General features: G+C 37.0%; 3 protein-coding genes and 1 pseudogene across 4 annotated transcripts; 2 read left to right on the top strand and 2 right to left on the bottom strand.

The window, feature by feature from the left end:
• Positions 1–737: 737 nt before the first annotated feature.
• Positions 738–1,346, top strand: LOC125582955. The gene has a single exon (XM_048749431.1). The coding sequence runs from the start codon at positions 738–740 to the stop codon at positions 1,344–1,346; it is 609 nt and encodes a 202-aa protein (XP_048605388.1).
• Positions 1,347–3,606: 2,260 nt separating this feature from the next.
• LOC106414637 (probable F-box protein At4g22165) lies at positions 3,607–4,922 on the bottom strand. Its single transcript, XM_013855258.3, has one exon. It carries the CDS (start codon positions 4,858–4,860, stop codon positions 3,655–3,657), a length of 1,206 nt encoding a protein of 401 aa, XP_013710712.1. The 5' UTR covers positions 4,861–4,922; the 3' UTR covers positions 3,607–3,654.
• A 1,185-nt stretch (positions 4,923–6,107) lies between these two features.
• On the top strand, positions 6,108–8,380 carry LOC125583636 (short-chain dehydrogenase TIC 32 A, chloroplastic-like). Of its 2 annotated transcripts, none has more exons than XM_048750925.1 (6): positions 6,108–6,723; positions 6,796–6,988; positions 7,101–7,148; positions 7,313–7,394; positions 7,481–7,615; positions 7,736–8,380. In XM_048750925.1, exons 2-6 carry the CDS (start codon positions 6,936–6,938, stop codon positions 7,934–7,936), a joined length of 519 nt encoding a protein of 172 aa, XP_048606882.1. In that variant the 5' UTR covers positions 6,108–6,723; positions 6,796–6,935; the 3' UTR covers positions 7,937–8,380. The 2 variants fall into 2 exon arrangements, with proteins under 2 accessions (XP_048606882.1, XP_048606883.1); XM_048750926.1 differs by having other exon boundaries at positions 6,116–6,723; positions 6,796–6,882.
• A 2,480-nt stretch (positions 8,381–10,860) lies between these two features.
• Positions 10,861–13,391, bottom strand: LOC106378089 (annotated as a pseudogene).
• Between the last annotated feature and the right edge of the window lie 4,916 nt (positions 13,392–18,307).

Raw genomic sequence — 18,307 nt, forward strand, 5'->3', positions numbered from 1 at the left:
TTTTCTATTAATATATAAGATGTTTTATCTATTTGATTTAACTATCAAATAACTATTAGATAATCATAATATTAATAAACAAAACTACCGAAAATAACAATTCCAAAAGATTAAAAAGGACAAATAACATACTCTGTTTTGATCTAATAAAAAACATCGGCCTTCAAAACAAATACAACTTACTTATCTAGAACATAGTTTATATAAGATTGATAGTTAGGTTAAAGTGATACATTCATTAGCATTAACTACTATGAAATTCAATTATTAACATTTTCCTTAAGTACAAAAAAGAATTAGGCAATTCCTTGCTTGGTGCCAAAGTATTTTTTAGTATTAAGTATAAATTACCATATTTACCTACTGAAGTATTGTGTAGCAAGCACAAGTATTCTATATATATAATCATTTGTTTTATGTTTGTATATTTATTTATTTCTTTTAATAGAAAAATACATAAATTATATATACTTACATATTCTGTATGTGTGTATCACGGTAATACATATTTTGTTTTTCATTCTAACATTAAAAGACCAACTTTGGCGGGACTTTGGAAATCAAAACACATCTCCTAAACTAAGACACTTTCTCTGGCGTTTCATGTCAGGAGCTCTGGCAGTGAAACAACAATTATGCTCACGAGGTATTCCGATAGATCCTTGCTGTCCTCTGTGTCGCCAAGGCCCAGAATCTATCTGCCATATGCTCTTCCACTGTCCATCAGCGAAAGAAGTATGGGAACGATCGTCGATTCCATTACCAGAGCTGGTTTCTCTCCCACATCAGTGTTCTTAAACGTTCACTATCTTCTCGCTTGTAGTAAAAAGAGTTCAGTAGATCCAAAGCTGCATCTTGCTTTCCCATGGATCCTTTGGCATATCTGGAAGAACCGCAACCTGTTCTGTTTTGAGCAACGGAGCAATAATGCGGAAGCTATTCTTAGCAAGGCATTGGAGGAGGCCTCGGTCTGGCTCCAACTAAATGCATATGTTCCGGTAGACCCTCCTGCAATGGAGTTGGAGGTCGTAGACTCACATTCATGGAAAAAACCACCGTCCACTGATGTCAAATGCAATGTGGGTTCTGCTTGGTCAGCAAGTAACAGCACAAGTGGGGCAGCATCGATATTAAGGGATTCAGGTGGGGAAGCGGTCTTACATAGCAGACGTTCCTTTGTGGGTGTTCGTTCTCAACTGGAAGCAGACTTGATCGCTCATGTATGGACTTCAGAGGCACTTAGTGACTTGAAGATAAACAGAGTGATTCTTGAGACATCCTCCTCTCAGCTCCCACAGTCTTTGCGCGGGACCTTGGAATTTACACACCTTATGGAAGAGGCTTAGGAAAGCGTTGGACCATCTGAAGTGTCACCACATACTAGTACTAAAGGAATGTAATAGAGTGGCCTCGACTATTGCAACAAATGCCCTACAAAGTCAGTGGCATTAATCTTACCTATCAGCGAATGGGCCAAGATGGTTGGATGCTAGTATCAGAAGGGAAGCATCTCACGCTATCTAGGAGCCCAGCTATCATGTACCTTGACGATCCATGAAGACCTTTGAGCAGGAAGAATTCTATACGTATTCGTTTTTCTTTGTTTGATTGTTATGTGTCTACTGGCACTTTTATTTCTGTGTTCTCAGATGTTGACAATTTCTTTCTCGACAACCGGTTTGGTTGTTTATCCATTATGGACACACATTGACAAAAAAAAAGTATGGTTCTGTTCAATTGAAATAAAAATGATTCTTAACCAACATCAATAATAGACAAACCATATATTAATTATATTTTCCACTGATATGGTTTTCAAATATTTTTCGAATGAAAACATGCATAGTGTATTGTCGTTCTATGATTTGTCTAATTCTCTTGTGATTTGTTCTTCATTTCTTTACGGCGTAGGTTTAGATTTTGGAAGAAACGTTTGACAGCTAAAGAACCTTACTCATAATATAAAGACAATTTTCTATTTATTATGCTGAGGAAACTTTGAATAGCAATCGATAGGGCCAATATCATTTCTTAGTTTTTAATGTATGTGGTCAGTTTTGATCAAAACATTACCTATGGAAATCTATATTACATATTTGATTTATCATTACTTTACACTCATGAGGTTTGGTGGTGTTTTTTTGTATGAGAGAATGTTGAATTGGGTAGTAAATGATTTGGTCCATATGTATTAGGCTAGAGCTAATATTACACTAAGATAATGAAGTCAAGAGACGGGTTCTTATATTCCGTTAAGAACTCCACCCCAAGAACCTTCCATTAAACATGCTCTAAGTTTGGTTAAATTCTTTGTAATAATGTCACATCAGCAATTAAAAAAATTAAAGAATTAACACATAAGCAAAATTATTTTTAAATTAGTACCAAATTAAGATTACAACTTTTCTAAAATCCTCAATTAATATAGAGGGGACATGTTCTGTTTATATTTTTTTTTAGTACAACCATTTTAATATGATAGGTTCCTTTATTCTTCTTTCAGACATCTCTATGAGGAAGATATTATACGGCTCAGATTGTGCGTTATATCTAATGGTTAATCAGTCTTTCACGAGCATATAAAGCATGTTGACAATGATTGCCAATTGATATGAGATGTGAACGGCTCCATTATTACCAACCAGGTTTTTAAAATATTCAACTGGCTGAAGTTTTCGCGGAGACTCTAAAAGGTAAACATTTTCAGAAATTTTTTCCAAGTTGAGAGTTTTTGATCTTAACTCTCCAATTTGAGAGGGTGATCTATCCGTGGGCTGCATCTTCCCATGGGGATTAGTCTGGGCCCCATCATAGGTCTGGGATACTCCAGCTTAATCAAAAAAAAAAAAAAAAAAAAAATTTAAGAGGGTGTTATATCTATATATTTATTTATTTATTTATTTATGTATTTATATTATATGTGTATCTAGATCTTATGTATTAGGGATACCTATATATACTCTGGTTGATTGACCTTAGTGAACACAAGGAAACCTTCGTACTCTTATAGGATTCTTCACAGACTTCACTCCTGGAGTTCCCAACATTTATGATCGTCCATACTATCTGGAGAACCCAAGGATTTTTGTTTTCATTTTCTTAGGCAGACTTGCAGTTTTTATCACATCCAGAAGATGGCCAAAATTTACATCAAAGGGAAGCCATTCTAAGGACACATGACAAATAGTTTAGTGCGTGAACCTGTAGTGGAATGACATCCGAATAGCACATGAAAATAGTTTAGCTGTTGCTTAAGGCATTCAATTAGGAGGAGCGGTGAACTTCACAACAGCAATATGGACCGACTTTGGCAAAACAAAACAAAAAGAACGCTAAAGCGATATTTGTTTTCGGGGAAAGGTATTAAAAATTTTGGTAGAAATCATGGTTTCAGCCTTTCCTTGGTTTGGGGAAGATTATTTTGGAGCTGAGACATAGACAACTCAAGGGGTTGTTGGTCTGTAAACAAAACAAAGCCAAAGTCAACTAACTTTATGAGTGTGGTTTCGGTGAGGCCAACTTTGCAGAACCAAATAGAGTTGGGAGCCTGAAATAGTTTGGGACATTCGTTGGTAAGAAACACAGTTGAGATCATCACTAGCTAGATAGAGTAAACAACATATTTATTGAAGAGTAGAACATATTTAAGATTAATCACGTTAGCCTAAAACTTGGTAAGAACCATCGAGCTCTAGGGAATTGAACTGAAGAACAATCAAATTTGTGCAACAGCTCTGTTTTCTGTGTCTCGAGGTTAAAAAGAAATATGTCATGTACGTCCTTTCCATGACTAACACTGAAGTAGACGGAGTTTTTAATGAATCCATCAGTGTCATTGGCGAGAACTGTGATGCCTTGATCCAAAAGCATTGACTCGTCACCCAAAGAATAAATCAGATTATGTTTCTTCAGGAATCCTGATGAATAGACCTTGAAAACACGGAAGGGCCAGGTTTCAGACCTCGATCTCCACAGTTTTTCAACCTTGAGGACTTCTCCTGTTACTGTGACTACAAGTTTGGTAGCAACAATGCTCAAGGAATTACTTCGTTGACGAAGTTGGATACCTAACCGAAATCTTTCCACAATAACCCCACACTGAAAGGTTTGTTGTGGAAATTCTCCAGAAAAATCGAAGATTCTGAACTGACCAAACAAGCTTAAGAAGTAAAGCTTGGAGTCCCTGTAAACCATGTCACAGCAGCTTGAGGTTTCAGGAATTTGATTCCACGAGGCATCTCCTTTTCTCGAATAAACTACGCACAATCCACGCAGCTCCCACGACACAACATATTCTCTGGTTTTCTCATCAATCCAAAGCACTGGCGATCGTAGACGAATACCTTTGTACTCTTTTCCGTTGTGGCTCGTAATGCGAAACACGTCATCATCTAAGGTTCGCTCCATCTTTGTCACTCCATGCTGTGCCTCCACAGGAGGTAGATCGATCCTCTCATGTGTAAAGAGATTCACAATGTAGAGATTATGCATACGGTTGCACATCAAGAGCCAGCTTCCGTAGGTCTCCATACAAAAACTCTTTGCGAATTCCAGACCAAGATCTTGTGTTCTGTAAAGTCTATCTTTTTCCTCGAGATTGAACAACGTGCAAGAATTGTTGTCGCTGTGGTTGTCTTCGGGGAAGAGAACCAGCCAATGGGTCTGGTTTTTGGGCACGCATTGTCTCGAAGAAGAGTGCCACGACGAACATACCGATTTTGCTCGTCGGAAATTAGCAAAGCTGAGGCGTTTGAAAACAGAAATCACGAGATCATGAGAAAGCTCGGACCAGGATTCGGGTGTATCTCTTGGTCTGAGACGTTCATGAGAATTAGGGTTATGCTTCTCCTCTATCTCCATATCGAGACCATTGTTATTGACGACGCGTCAGGGCTTTATATGGGCTATTAAACATAGTCTATTTAATCCAGTCAGCCATGTATTCTGTTTTGGTTTTGCAGAAAAATAGAAATGAGAAAAACGTTTACAGGTTTCTAGGGTATGCTCTATTTTTGAATGATTTTACCGGTGGCAAGAGGTAAAATATGGATGAATTAGTGAGATAACTATTATATGAGATAAAAGATTGGGAAATTTGCTTCTATAACACACACAAAAATTTAATAATTGACTGTTTAACTAATTGACCTAAAAAACTAAAATACAAAGTATATCAATACAATACTAAAAGGGGAATAAGGGCTCCCCTCATGCTTCCACATCCTCAAAAATAATCAGCCAATCAAATATCATTTTTTTGCCACATCATCAATCAGCTTTCTCAAAAGAATCGCGACTCTTTCGATTGTCGTCTCATCTTTTCTCCTCAAGCAAAAACGTTTTCAGACGATTGTCTTCTCAACTCCCATGCTTTCCTCCATCACTCATAATTATCTATTAATCCAACCCATAGAATCTCTAACAATAGATTGATTCGTCTGTTTGATTCAATTTCATCACCATCCACAACCGAGACGACGACGAGGACGAGCAGGAAACGCGAGACTTGGTACCGTCAGATCGACTGGAGAATCTGTTCCACCAGTGAAACTGTTCTCAGCGAGGTTAAGCCTCACGAGGTTTGTGAGACTGAACAAGCTCTCGGGTATTTGCCGGAGAATCTGTTTCCTTGCAGGTAGAGGTGACGGAGATCGGAGGAGGTGGTTAGATCGAGAGGGAGAGAGCCGGCGAGGGCGTTGAGACAGAGGCTCATTGTTCGGAGACGAGTTAAGTTTCCGAAAACACCGTTCGGGATGGTGCCGGAGAGAGAGACGCCGGGAGACGGAGGGCGGTGACTCTGTTGTTGTCGCATTTTACGCCGGCCCAGTTGCACGGCGAGGTGTGTCTGATGTCCCAGCAGAATGTGCGGCCGCCGACGGAGGAACGGAGAGAGAGAAGAGCGGCTCTATCGGCGTTGAGGTCTTGGGTTGAAGGGAGAGGGAGAGAGAGTAGGAGGGTTGTGAGGAGAACAGAGAGAATCGTCATGGAGGAGTTGGGGAAGACTCGCATTGTGCGATGATTCATAGAAGGAGAAGAGAGAGAGAGAGAGAGAGAGAGAGAGAGAGAGAGAGAGAGAGAGAGAGAGAGAGAGAGAGAGAGAGAGAGAGAGACGGTAGAAGAAAGAGAAGGCTCTTTTGCAGAGCTGTGGTTATAGAGACTGAAGTGAAAGCATTCAACAGCCTAATCCTAGATGTAACAAACACTGCTGCAGAATGAAAATGGAATCATGTAGGTTGGTTCTGCTGGCTCTGCTGCTGCTCCACGCACCCTCTCCTCTGATGCGCCTGTGCTCGCTTCAGAGCCGCGACCAAAGCGTTGGAGAGCGAAGGCTGGGTCTGAAACAGAGGGTTTGGATTCGTGGGAAGCCTGTTGAGAACAACGTTGAAACAGAGCTCGAGAGCTCGGCAATGGAGAGAAGGATGAGCCATTTGTCGACCGAGGGATGTGAAAGGATGAGACTTTAGACATGCCCGTCGGAAAAGATTGGATTTGTTTTGTTTTTTATTTTTGTTTTTTGTCTTCACTGATCCCAGAGTTGCTGAGAGAGTCTTATTGATCGTTATAACACCAAACCCTTCATTTAGCTTTACAGATTGGGATTCTAAGTTGCAGCAAACGATGGTAGAGATGTTTCCTTTAAGATCAGCAGATGCTGCTTACGGAAAGATCAAATCTATGCTCTCTACTCTTGGTGATACTTTTACTCGGATCATTAGCCCAAAGGTATTGCTTCCTCCATGAATGTGTTCTTTGATGTTGGTTTTGGCCTTTAAGACACATCTTGTGACCATGTAGGAGTACCAAAGTTTCAGAATTGGTAGTGATGGGAACCTGTAAGGTGTTGGTCTTTTCATAAACTCAGAACCAGGAACAGGTTACCTGGTTAGTAACAAAACACACATCTTGATGAGACCAACGTAGCATGAAGTAGATAGATGTTGTTTCATGGTAGAGAGATCAATGTAGGTTGTTATGTCTTGCATAGAAGGTAGCCCGCACCTCAAACCATGGACGATTATTTACGGTGCCAAAAGCAAAACGCTTATCACAGTTTCAATGTTTCTTTCTCATACAGCTTAGTTTTGTCTGTCTTTGACCAGATTCGCCTCCCTATTGATGAAGACCGGTGAACACAAAACGTCTAGGAGGTACCATTTCTCACTATAGCATAACTACTTCATTGCTAATCGTAAAGTTAAAATGTTTACCGTATTGTTTGTTATCGGTTACCAATGTGATAGTTATTCTATCATCATTTCAAAAACGAATATGCTTATATTTAAGGCTGTGGGTTTGTCTTGCGTGTTTGCAGAAACTACGACGCGACCCGAGCTTACGCTCTCTCCAAGCTAGCCAACGTTCTCCACACGATAGAGCTTTCCCTGGTTCTCCATGTAATTAGTCATTAAAACCCTTTTATTAACTTTTTTTTTCTAACAATATAATATGACTTCTGACAATTTGACTAATCACTGTATAGAAAATGGATGCTAATGTAACTGCAAACTGTGTTCATTCTGGAATCGTGAGAACGCGTCTCACAAGAGACGGAGACGGCCTCATCACTGATTTTATCTTTTTCTTGACCTCCAAGCTTTTGAAGTCCGTTCCTCAGGTATCTTAAGTCAAATCAATACTTGATCGATTTTCATTTATAAATCATATATTTAAAATTATCCAAATTAACGTACGACATCATAAAAATAGCTTACTGATCCCTGTTAATTATTTATAGGCAGCAGCAACGACATGCTACGTAGCAGCGAGTCCGAAATTGAGGAACGTGTGCGGCAAATACTTTTCAGAATGTAATGAAGCTCGGACTTCTAAATCCGGATCGTGCAATCATAAAGCTCAGAGACTGTGGACTGCTTCTGAGTTGTTGGTTACTCCACCTTCCACTCCCAATGTCCGAAGTAGCCTTGCAACGTCCTAATTCTGTTTGAGCTTTGACTATTTTCTTCATTTTACATCTTCCCGTGTTGTTGTTTTTTTCTTCCTGCAAACATATATTTAATTGGTTAAGTTTTTTTCCAACCTAAATTAATAATGAGGATATGTTTTTGCCATACATACAACTCCTTCACGTAAAAATAAGCTTTAATATTTAGAAAATAAATTTCCCCAACTGCAATATTGTTGTTGCAAAGCTTGGAATCCTTGATAAGATTGATAAAGGAGAATCAAAATGAGAGCACAAATTCCTACCAAAAAAAAAATGAGAGCACAAATATGTTTATAGGGTGGAGAATATGGAAAATGAGAAACATGCTTATATTTGAAAACAATAGAGAACACAGAATCTACCTTATAAAGAATACGATCATGGACTTAAAGTTATGGAAGGAGGCAATGAATATAAACTTGAAAGAAGAAGATACGTCATGGATATCGTCAAATGAGAAAATAGAAACAGGTTAGACAATGTACAAGATGGAAGCACGTACTTCCAAGGAAATTTCTCACTGGATCAAACTAACTCCTCACTCGAAGCAGCGGCAATAGCTCTACTAACGGCAGTCCAACAACTTGGGAGGCTTTCTTACAAGCATGTAACATTTCAAGGAGACTGCAAAGTGTGATGTGTTGTTAAAGCTACTATTTATGTTAACATAGAGGCCTAAGATTCAGTTTCATTTTAATATATATATATATATATATATATATATATATATATATATATATATATATATATATATATATATATATATGTGTGGAAGACGTAGGATCCACTCTCAAAAGATTGAATCTCCCATATCCAAAGAGAACCACACTGCATTGTACATTGTTGTTTACGGTAAAAAATTCAGCCGTACCAAAGGATAGCACATTAATGGAGCTTGATTAAGCAAAAGAGCCACATTTGAGTTCTTAGAACATGGACGTAATGAGAAACATAAGGGACCAATGAATCAATAATAATCATGCTAGAAACCACAATAGCTTTACGTATTAGCTTATAGTCTCAAAATTGTAGATAAAATTTCATTTTTTTTATTTTGAGCATAACATATATATCAAAGTTATTACTATATTTTTGTATATAAGTTTCATTGTTATGCATTTAGAAAAATGCTGAGATAAGTAATAGTAAGTGAGTTATAGCAATTATAAGTCAAATTTTAATAGTAATTATCCGCGCGTAGCGCGGAAAACGACCTAGTTTATGTAATAATGCTAATTTAAGTTTAATCCATATAAGTGGCTCCCAATTATTTATTAAAATAAATAAAAAGTAAGTGACTTAATAAATTATGGCTACAAGGTGATTTTTCCGTGCTCATTCACGGATATAAATATTTATAAAATAAATATATTATAATAATAAATTAGTTTATTTTTATTTTCAAATCATTTGTTTTTTTCTCACTCCCTCCAACTTTTAAAGGTTTATCATCTAGAACTTGTGTTCTTTTTTCTATCTTTATGCTTGTTGTTAGCTTAAGTGCTTCATGTCCTACTTGTTTTTCACTTCATGTAACTGTTCTTTTAACTTTAATTATAAAGCTTTTTAAAAAACAATTAATCATTTTAAAATTTATATTAATAATATTATGTTGTTTGCTGACAAAAAAAAATATGTTTTAATAGACATGTGATTTTCGATATATAACATCTAATTGGTTTGATTACCACTTGGATATATTAGATTGCATCAATTTCTTCGAATTCAAACGTTATATTTTTCTAAATATATTAAAAACATTATATGTTATTTACATTAAGATTGGTTATTCTCTTACATATCTAAATATATTTTAGTAAGATTATGTATAACGTAATATATATGTTATTTTCAAAATCAAATTGAAAAGATTAAACTAAAGTGTTAATCGATTCAAAATTACACAAATGAATATAACGATAATATTTTGAAATCTCATACATATATTTTAAAAACGAAGTAAATTGTAGCAATTAGTTCATATTTTATATTTATTTGTTAGATCTTTGATTTTGGATATAAGAAACTAGATTAATCCAATTAATCATTTTGTGGGTATATTGAGTGACATATATTTTTCAAATTAAAGTACATATTTTTTAATTCTTGTTAAACCAAATTGGAATGATTTTATTTATCGCATTAGTTCAGTTTTTCATTTTTGATGGTAAGAATATTTTCGCATTGTTTAGAATAATTTAATATATGTTTATTTTCCAAAATATATTAAAAATTATTATTTTATTATTGTTTTTGACATCAAAAGGCTATTATATTACTCAAACTAGAGGTTGTCTGGAAATCTAGACCGGAATAAAACAACCAACAAAAATTAAATCACAGTAAAAAGTCTGAGCTATCCTAGATAAACCATATGTTGTCGAGTTATGCTCTCTTAGCATGTGGAAAATCTTGAAATCTAGAAATCGTCTCTTAAGGATTGTTACCTCCCCTAGCTTCGTCGAGAAATTCAGCCATGCTTTCGGGTCCTCAATCATCGATTAAATATCCTTGCCGTCTGTCCCAAAGTTCTGGCAGTTTGTGTGTTGAAGCATGGTGTCCATTGCGCAAATTAATGCCTTCAGTTCTGTGTGCAAAAAAGATACGATTTTTTTGTTTCTCAATTCCAAGAGTTGTTCGTTCCCATATTCATTCATCCATATCCAACCATAACCACTACATGGTGTCTAGTATTTTTTATTATTTATTTAATTAAATTTTATATTGATATATCTATAAAGTAAGAGTAAAATAATTTTTTACATGTTTAATAAAATCTCTTTTGGCCATTTTTCTGTTTATGCAATTTTTTGGTTAAAAAAACCTATTTTATGTTCTTTTAAGAAATTTGTCCTATTATACAAAACATTATTTATTTATCTATAACTTTATAATTAATATACTAGAAAAGTAGATATTCATAATGATATGATGCATAATTAACTTTGTATTTAAAGATAACATATTAAACCATTTATATATATAAGACATAAGTACTTCCCGAGTACATCTGTTTATCACTTCCTATTTTGGAAGAAGAAAAACGTGACCTATATGGAACCACTTATTGAAACCTTTCCATGGATCTTATGGTACATTTGGAAGGCACGTAACGATAAATTGTTCAATGGTAGAGAGGTATCACCCATTGACACCCTTCAGCTAGCTTCCGTCGAAGCCGAATGCTGTAGGAAAGCGAACTTACCCGAGGACGAAGAGGAAGAGGAGACACGATCTGCTCCATCAGTTACCTTGACTCTCCCTGTGGCCCCCCAACGCCCGACATGTCAAATCGATGCGTCATGGATCGATGATGGCACGGTCAGTGGACTAGGGTGGTTCTACAAGGACCCAATGGGAGTTGAAAGATTTGGATTACAAGGATGCCGGAAAAGTCTTTCAGCCCTCTATGCAGAGATGGAAGGACTTATATGGGTGATGTCTTGTTTACGAGAGTTACATTGCACCGCGGTTCAAATGGAGACGGATTGCTCTGACCTGGTGGACATGATTGCAAACCCTACCGACTGGCCGGCCTTTGCCTCTGAGCTAGTTTCTTTCCGACTTCTAAGAGACGGTTTTTCGGAGCTCAGCATCACCCGCATACCCAGTACTAGGAATTTACGTGCAGATTCTCTCGCTAAGGAGGCGAGATGTAGCGGTACTCTTTTTCCCCATATAGATCAGATCCAGCGCGGATAGAGCGTCTCTTCGGAACGACTCAGATCCGCCTACCACTTGATTTTAGAAGATGGGCGTCGCCAAAAAAATATATATATATAAGTCAAAACTCAAGTAGTAGATGATGCAATGGCATAAAGGGGGAACATGCGGTGAATCGCAAGACCCGTTTATTCAGCAACATTGGTCTGATCTTCTGTCGATTCAACCGGTAACCTCCAATCATTGATGCACCAAAGTAGCCAACACTACCTCATTCAACACAACAGCGAATGATATTGCTGGGCAAATTCTTCTCCCAGCTCCAAACGGGATCAGCTCAAAATCCTGACCACGGAAATCAACAGAAGAATCTAAATGCCTCTCCGGTCTAAAGTCTTCCACGTCCAACCCCCACGTCAAAGCTTCTCTCCCGATCGCCTAAGCACTGATCAGTACCTGTGTCCCTGCGGGTATGTCGTATTCTCTTAATCTAACATCATGTGTTGATTCATGAGGAGCCATCAATGGAAGTGGAGGATGTAGCCTAAGGGTCTCTTTGATCACAGCTTTTAAATACTTCATGTCTTGAATGTCTTCTTCTAACACACTCGATCTCCCCTTACAAATCGTACGGACTTCTTCTTGAAGTTTGTTAAGACACTCTCGGTGACGTAAAAGCTCAGTCATCACCCATTCCATAAGTGTGTACGAAGTGTCCGTAGCACCCACAAAAACATCCTGAAAAAAAGCAGAACAAGAAATGTGTTAATACACTGAAGCATCATTGAATCTGAATTCATATTTTCTTTCATTTACCGATATTATTGCTTTTATGCTGAGTCGGTCGAGTTGGAAACCAACGCTCTTATCTCTCTGAATGGTTAGCAATACATCCACGAAATCAGTCCCATCTCTGTCACCATCTACATGATCGTCCAAAACTTTCTCCAAGAACTCATCAAAATCATTTCCTGTCTTTTTTAGCTGACTATCCAGACCACGGATCCAATCAATCCACGCAAGCCAGGGGACATAAGTACCCACACTAAAGGTACCCAAAATAGCCTCGAGAACCTTTCTGTTAACTCCTTAAAATCTGTTTCACAGCCGTATTTCTTTCCCAAAGCAACTCTACATATAACATCATTAGTTAAACTCGACAAGAGCTTGCTTAGATTCAACGGCAAAGAACTTGATTTCCGGATATTTTCTATCATCAGGCTGATCTCTTCTTCTCTCACGTCACGAAATGACCGTACCATTTTGTTGCTGAGGAGATGGACGACACAAACACTCTTCATTTGCCTCCAATACTCTCCATATGGAACTGAGGCCACATCACGCCCGTTGTAAAGAAGCTTCTCGGTGATTTTAGTCCATGGACGGCTTGCAAAAACCCTGTCATGCGTCTTCAAAACGTCTCGAGCCGCGTCCGCAGAAGAGACTACAAGAACAGGGACACGACCAAAATGAAGAAGCATGAGAGGACCGTAACGGTGGCTGAGAGAACATAGTGATCGGTGAGGGTGGCGGCCGAGTTGATGAAGGTTTCCGATTAACGGAAATCTCGGTGGTGACTTCGGTGCGTTGCTTTTCTTCCCTGTTGACCTATTTTGCAGGAAGAGAGTGGTAATTAAAATTATTGAGCATACGAGGAGTATCATCATCATCGTACTCATCTTTAAATTCTTCAAGATTAGTTTTCCCCTCAAGAGATTTTTATGATTTTTGTAATCTTTGGACTGATGTACAGATAGCCACGTAACTAATGGATGTCCGCATATATTTGTTCCAGTTATAAAGAACAAAGGAAACGAACGGGTGTGACTGATAACCATCGTATAAACACTAGAACGGTGAAAAAGAATGAATAGAAATAAAATTTTAAGAATGATGATTTTTTATTAAATTTAACGAGGAATAGTTTTGTTCTATAATTCTCTATAAACAAAGTAATGATGAAGAATGAAAAGGAAAACTTATTTCTCATGAATGGTAAAATTTTCGAAAAATTATTAGGAAACGTAGAGTTTCTCTTCATTCATTTGGTCACTATTCAATGTCTTATTCTACTGATAATGATGACCATATATATAAGCAGTGTTCTAAAAATTGGTCTAGACTGCTCTAGGCGTCCGCCTAGTTGGCAAATCGTGTATGAGCAAAATAATTTTTTCAAATCAATTTTTTTTAAAAAATTGGTCTATGCAACTAGACATTTCTCTAATGCGACTTGACATTTCTCTAAACAATAATCATCTATAAGACGCCTAACTACCGCCTATCTATTTTTAGAACATTGAATAAATAAATCTAACATGGATACAATAGCTTTGAGAAAAAAGTTTAACTTGGAGAATAAATAAAAGACTTTTCATAATGAGCATCACTAAAATATTCATAACATTTTCCCTTGATGTCCATTATACCAAAAATACTTTTAAAACGCCGTAAATGCTACCTCGTTAAAAACCTTACCAAGGAAATCCAATAGGAAAAACCATGCTTAAGGGAAAAAGAGTGAATCGTGTAATGACTTCCCTTCGCGTGTACATACATCAAGATCTTTGAGATAACGAAATCAGATCAAGTGAACTAAATTTTTGAAAGTATCAGCGCCTTGATGAATAAGTCAGTGAAATTGTCACTTAAACGAACTCGTAGAACACGAACACCGCCATTCTTCTGCACTGCATGAGTGTTTCTATGATTTGATTATTTTCTCTGATTCTCTTGATTTCAAATACTTTAGATTGGTGATAGACTTTTGTCTTTGAAATTATAATATTCTTTTTGGGTGTTTATTACTGTGTGTTTTTTATCTATACTATTAAAAGAGAAGCATTCTTAAAAAATCTATTTATTCAAGGTTGTTTGGACCTATTAGTTAGACTAACACCACATAATTTAGCCTATTTTTAAGCCAAAGTAATATTCCATACATCAACTCATAATTTCCTTAATGTACAAAACGATATATTATAACTAACAACGATATTTTACGTAAATATTTTATTATTATTTTCTTAATACAGAAAATAACTTAAGGAAATAGTCATAACAAACGGATTAATATTAATGTACATATTTTTGGACCCTACATATAAATTATCGAACATATGATGCATACCTTTGTATTACAAACTTAACAATATTCAATGCACTTTTTAAGTGATATGTTATTCATGTATTTCTTGACTCTTTTTATGAAATGTTATCACAAATTTAATATCTGAAATTGAAAACTATATCAATACTAAAAATAATTGGTTTTATAATAATGTAAATTGATAGTTGTAACTAGGATATAAATATATGCGAGGAAAATTCATTTTTAATTTAAAATTGATAGCTTGTGTGTTAATGACAATGTTTTGAAAACCGAACGGGACACTGATTCAACATTGCACCTGGGTCAATGGTCGGACCGGTTTAATCGGTTTAACCGCTTAATTTTAATTTAATTTTACATACAGATGACTTTTTGCAAAAGTGACTCAAAACTTGGAGTCAAACAGAAAACTAACATTTTCTTTTGATTCCTTTTTTTTGAGATTTTAACCCCACACCTGCATTTTATCTACGAAAATGCCATTAACATTTTTTTTTTTTCGAAAATGGCTTCTTTACTGTCTCAACCTCATCTTCTTCAAGTATTTACAATATTGCCACTGCAATGAATAGTGGCAACAACCTTGTACGAACTGTTTGGAGCTTTTAATGCCCTTTAATGCACGTAAATCTCTTTACACTCTCTCTGTTTCAATTGTTATGAACTAAAAACAACATTTCTTTCACTTTCTCTCTATATTCATCCAAAAAACTCAAGCTTTTGATTCAAAATATGGGCTATGGTTGACAGAGTCATATTTCTTTCGTTTTGACTTACGGTTGCTTTCGTTTGAGGTTCTGGGTGGTTGGAGAAGACCATGTGTGCAAACGAAGTCATCTCACCTAGTTTAAGGTACGAATTTGAATTTTTTTTCAAGATCTGTTCGCGTAGAAGACTTACTAGTAAGTCATCTGTATGTAGAAGACTTACTGATGAGTCTTCTGGTCAAACGGACGACTTAAATTAAGTCGTCCAGCTTTGTTTGTTAAAAAAAAACACTCCAGACGACTTATATATAAGTCGTCTACGAGAAACGGGCTAGTTTTGCATTTGACCGAATCGTGTCAGATCTTTGACTATTTCTGGACGACTTATAATTCAGTCGTCTCTGGGAAAGTTAAAATTTCAATATTTTATGAAAACTTGACGACTTACGTGTAAGTCGTCCTAGGTTAGTTTTGTAATTGAAAAATAAAACTTCATAATTTAACTTTAACCAGACGACTTAATATAAAGTCGTCCCTCCAGAAGACTTAATTTAAAGTCGTCCGGGGAAAGCAAAGTCGTCCAGAATTTTTCCCAATTTTCTGGTCAAACCTTGCTTATCCCGGACGACCTTAAATTAAGTCGTTTAGCTGGACGACTTTCATCTAAGTCGTCTGGAGAAAGTTAAATTTCAAGTTTTATTTTTCAATTACAAAACTAACCTAGGACGACTTACACGTAAGTCGTCAAGTTTTCATAAAATATTGAAATTTTAACTTTCCCAGAGACGACTGAATTATAAGTCGTCCAGAAATAGTCAAAGATCTGACACGATTCGGTCAAATGCAAAACTAGCCCGTTTCTCGTAGACGACTTATATATAAGTCGTCTGAAGTTTTTTTTTTAACAAACAAAGCCGGACGACTTAGAATTAAGTCGTCCCTTTTAATTTTCAATTGCAAAAGTGACCTCTTTAGACGACTTACCTTTAAGTCTTCTGGACGACTTAATGCTAAGTCGTCTGCGGCAATGTTTATTGAACTTCTTCATTTTCTCTATGTTTACTAATGTGTTTTATTTTGAATATTTGCAGATGATTTTTCAGTTACATGCAGTGTATGGAGAATGGTTGTTGAGAGATTTCCGTTGGGATTTTGTGGTTGATGATCTCAAAGGAGCAAGATTGTTTTTATTGAATGAAGATTCAACACATGCTGAACTTGTTGCAATGGCTCAAGAAGATTATAACCTGGACATGAGAACAGTGAGTGTGGAGATTAGCTACTCATTACCAGCAGAAATGATGATGGCTCCAGGCAGTCTTCCCATTCATGTTACAAGTGATAGACAAGTTCGAAACTTGCTGGAGATACTCAAAACCCATAGAGTATGTCTTTGTGTATCAAGCCGCAGCAAGGTCGAAACGGTTTCAGAGAAAAGGGATATTGATGAAGCTGGTGAATGGGAAAAAGATGTTGGTGATAATGATGAAGCTGGTGAATGGGAAGAAGATGTTGGTGATGATGATGAAGCTGGTGAATGGGAAGAAGATGTTGGTGATGATGATGAAGCTGATGAATGTTTTGAAGATGTTGGTGATAATGAGTTTGTTGAAGATGAAAATCAAGATGGGGAGGAGGAAAATGGGGAGGAGGATGCTGATAATTCTATTGTTGGTGAAACGGATCAGAATGGTGGGGATTACAGTCTTTATGGAAAGGTTCCAGATGAGGACGAGGAAGATGATGATAATATTTGTTTTGAAGAAATCCAAAAGACATATGCTAAGACAAATGCTATTGAAGGAGGAAAATCGAATGGTACCAGTATCTATGTCAACCAGAGTTTTGTTAGCAAGGGTGCACTGCTTTCAGAGCTGCGGTTGGCAGCAGTGAGGGGTAAGTTTTCTTTCAGATTATACAAATCAACGAAAACTCTCGTTGTGGCAACATGTCGGGTTAGCTATTGTGGATGGAAGGTCAGAGCGAGTGTCAAACATGGGACAAACACGTTTTGGGTAACAAATTATGTGGAAAAACATTTATGCTCAGCGGGAGACCGAATCGCTCAGCGGAGACACTGTACTCCGAAGTATGTAGGTAGTCTTTTCATTGATCGTGTTGGAATCATTGATGGGATAACTCCGCAGCATATCACTGATGCAATGAGGAACATGTTTGGCATGGCGCTTGATTACACCACTTCATACAGAGCACTGTTATATGCACAAAGATTGGTGAGAGGATCAGCAGAAGAAGGGTATTCGCGTCTGGCATCATATCTCGAGCAAATCTCCATTGCAAATCCTGATTCTATCACGGCGATAGAACTTGATTCTATGAAAAGATTTAAGTATCTATTTCTCTCTTTTGGAGCTTCTATCAAAGGTTTTAAGTATCAGAGAAGGGTCATTGTGGTGGATGGAACTCACCTAAGTGGAAAGTATGGAGGAACTATGTTAGTTGCAGCCGCACAAGATGGCAATTTTCAGATATTCCCATTGGCTTTTGGGATCGTGGATGAGGAAGATGTACCTTCTTGGGAATGGTTTTTCATAAAATTGGCTAGTTGTATATCTCATGACAAGCCTCTGGTGATAGTCTCCGATCGGCACAAGGCCATTAAAAGTGCGTGTGATAAGGTGTTTCCTTGGGCAACCCAAGGAATATGTTATTATCACCTTCAAGATAACATTGTCAAAAAGTTTAAAGGGAAACATCTCATGTACTTGGTGAAAGGGGCTGCTTATGCTCACACGGTTTACGATTTTGACCGGTACATGGCTGAGATACGGAGTGCAAACCCAGAACTTGCAACGTATTTGGAGAAAGCGGATACGATGACGGTCGAACCAATTGATGGATGACATTTCTTTGTCAAAA

This window comes from Brassica napus, chromosome C3, assembly GCF_020379485.1.
Source record: "Brassica napus cultivar Da-Ae chromosome C3, Da-Ae, whole genome shotgun sequence".
NCBI classification, from domain to species: domain Eukaryota; kingdom Viridiplantae; phylum Streptophyta; class Magnoliopsida; order Brassicales; family Brassicaceae; genus Brassica; species Brassica napus.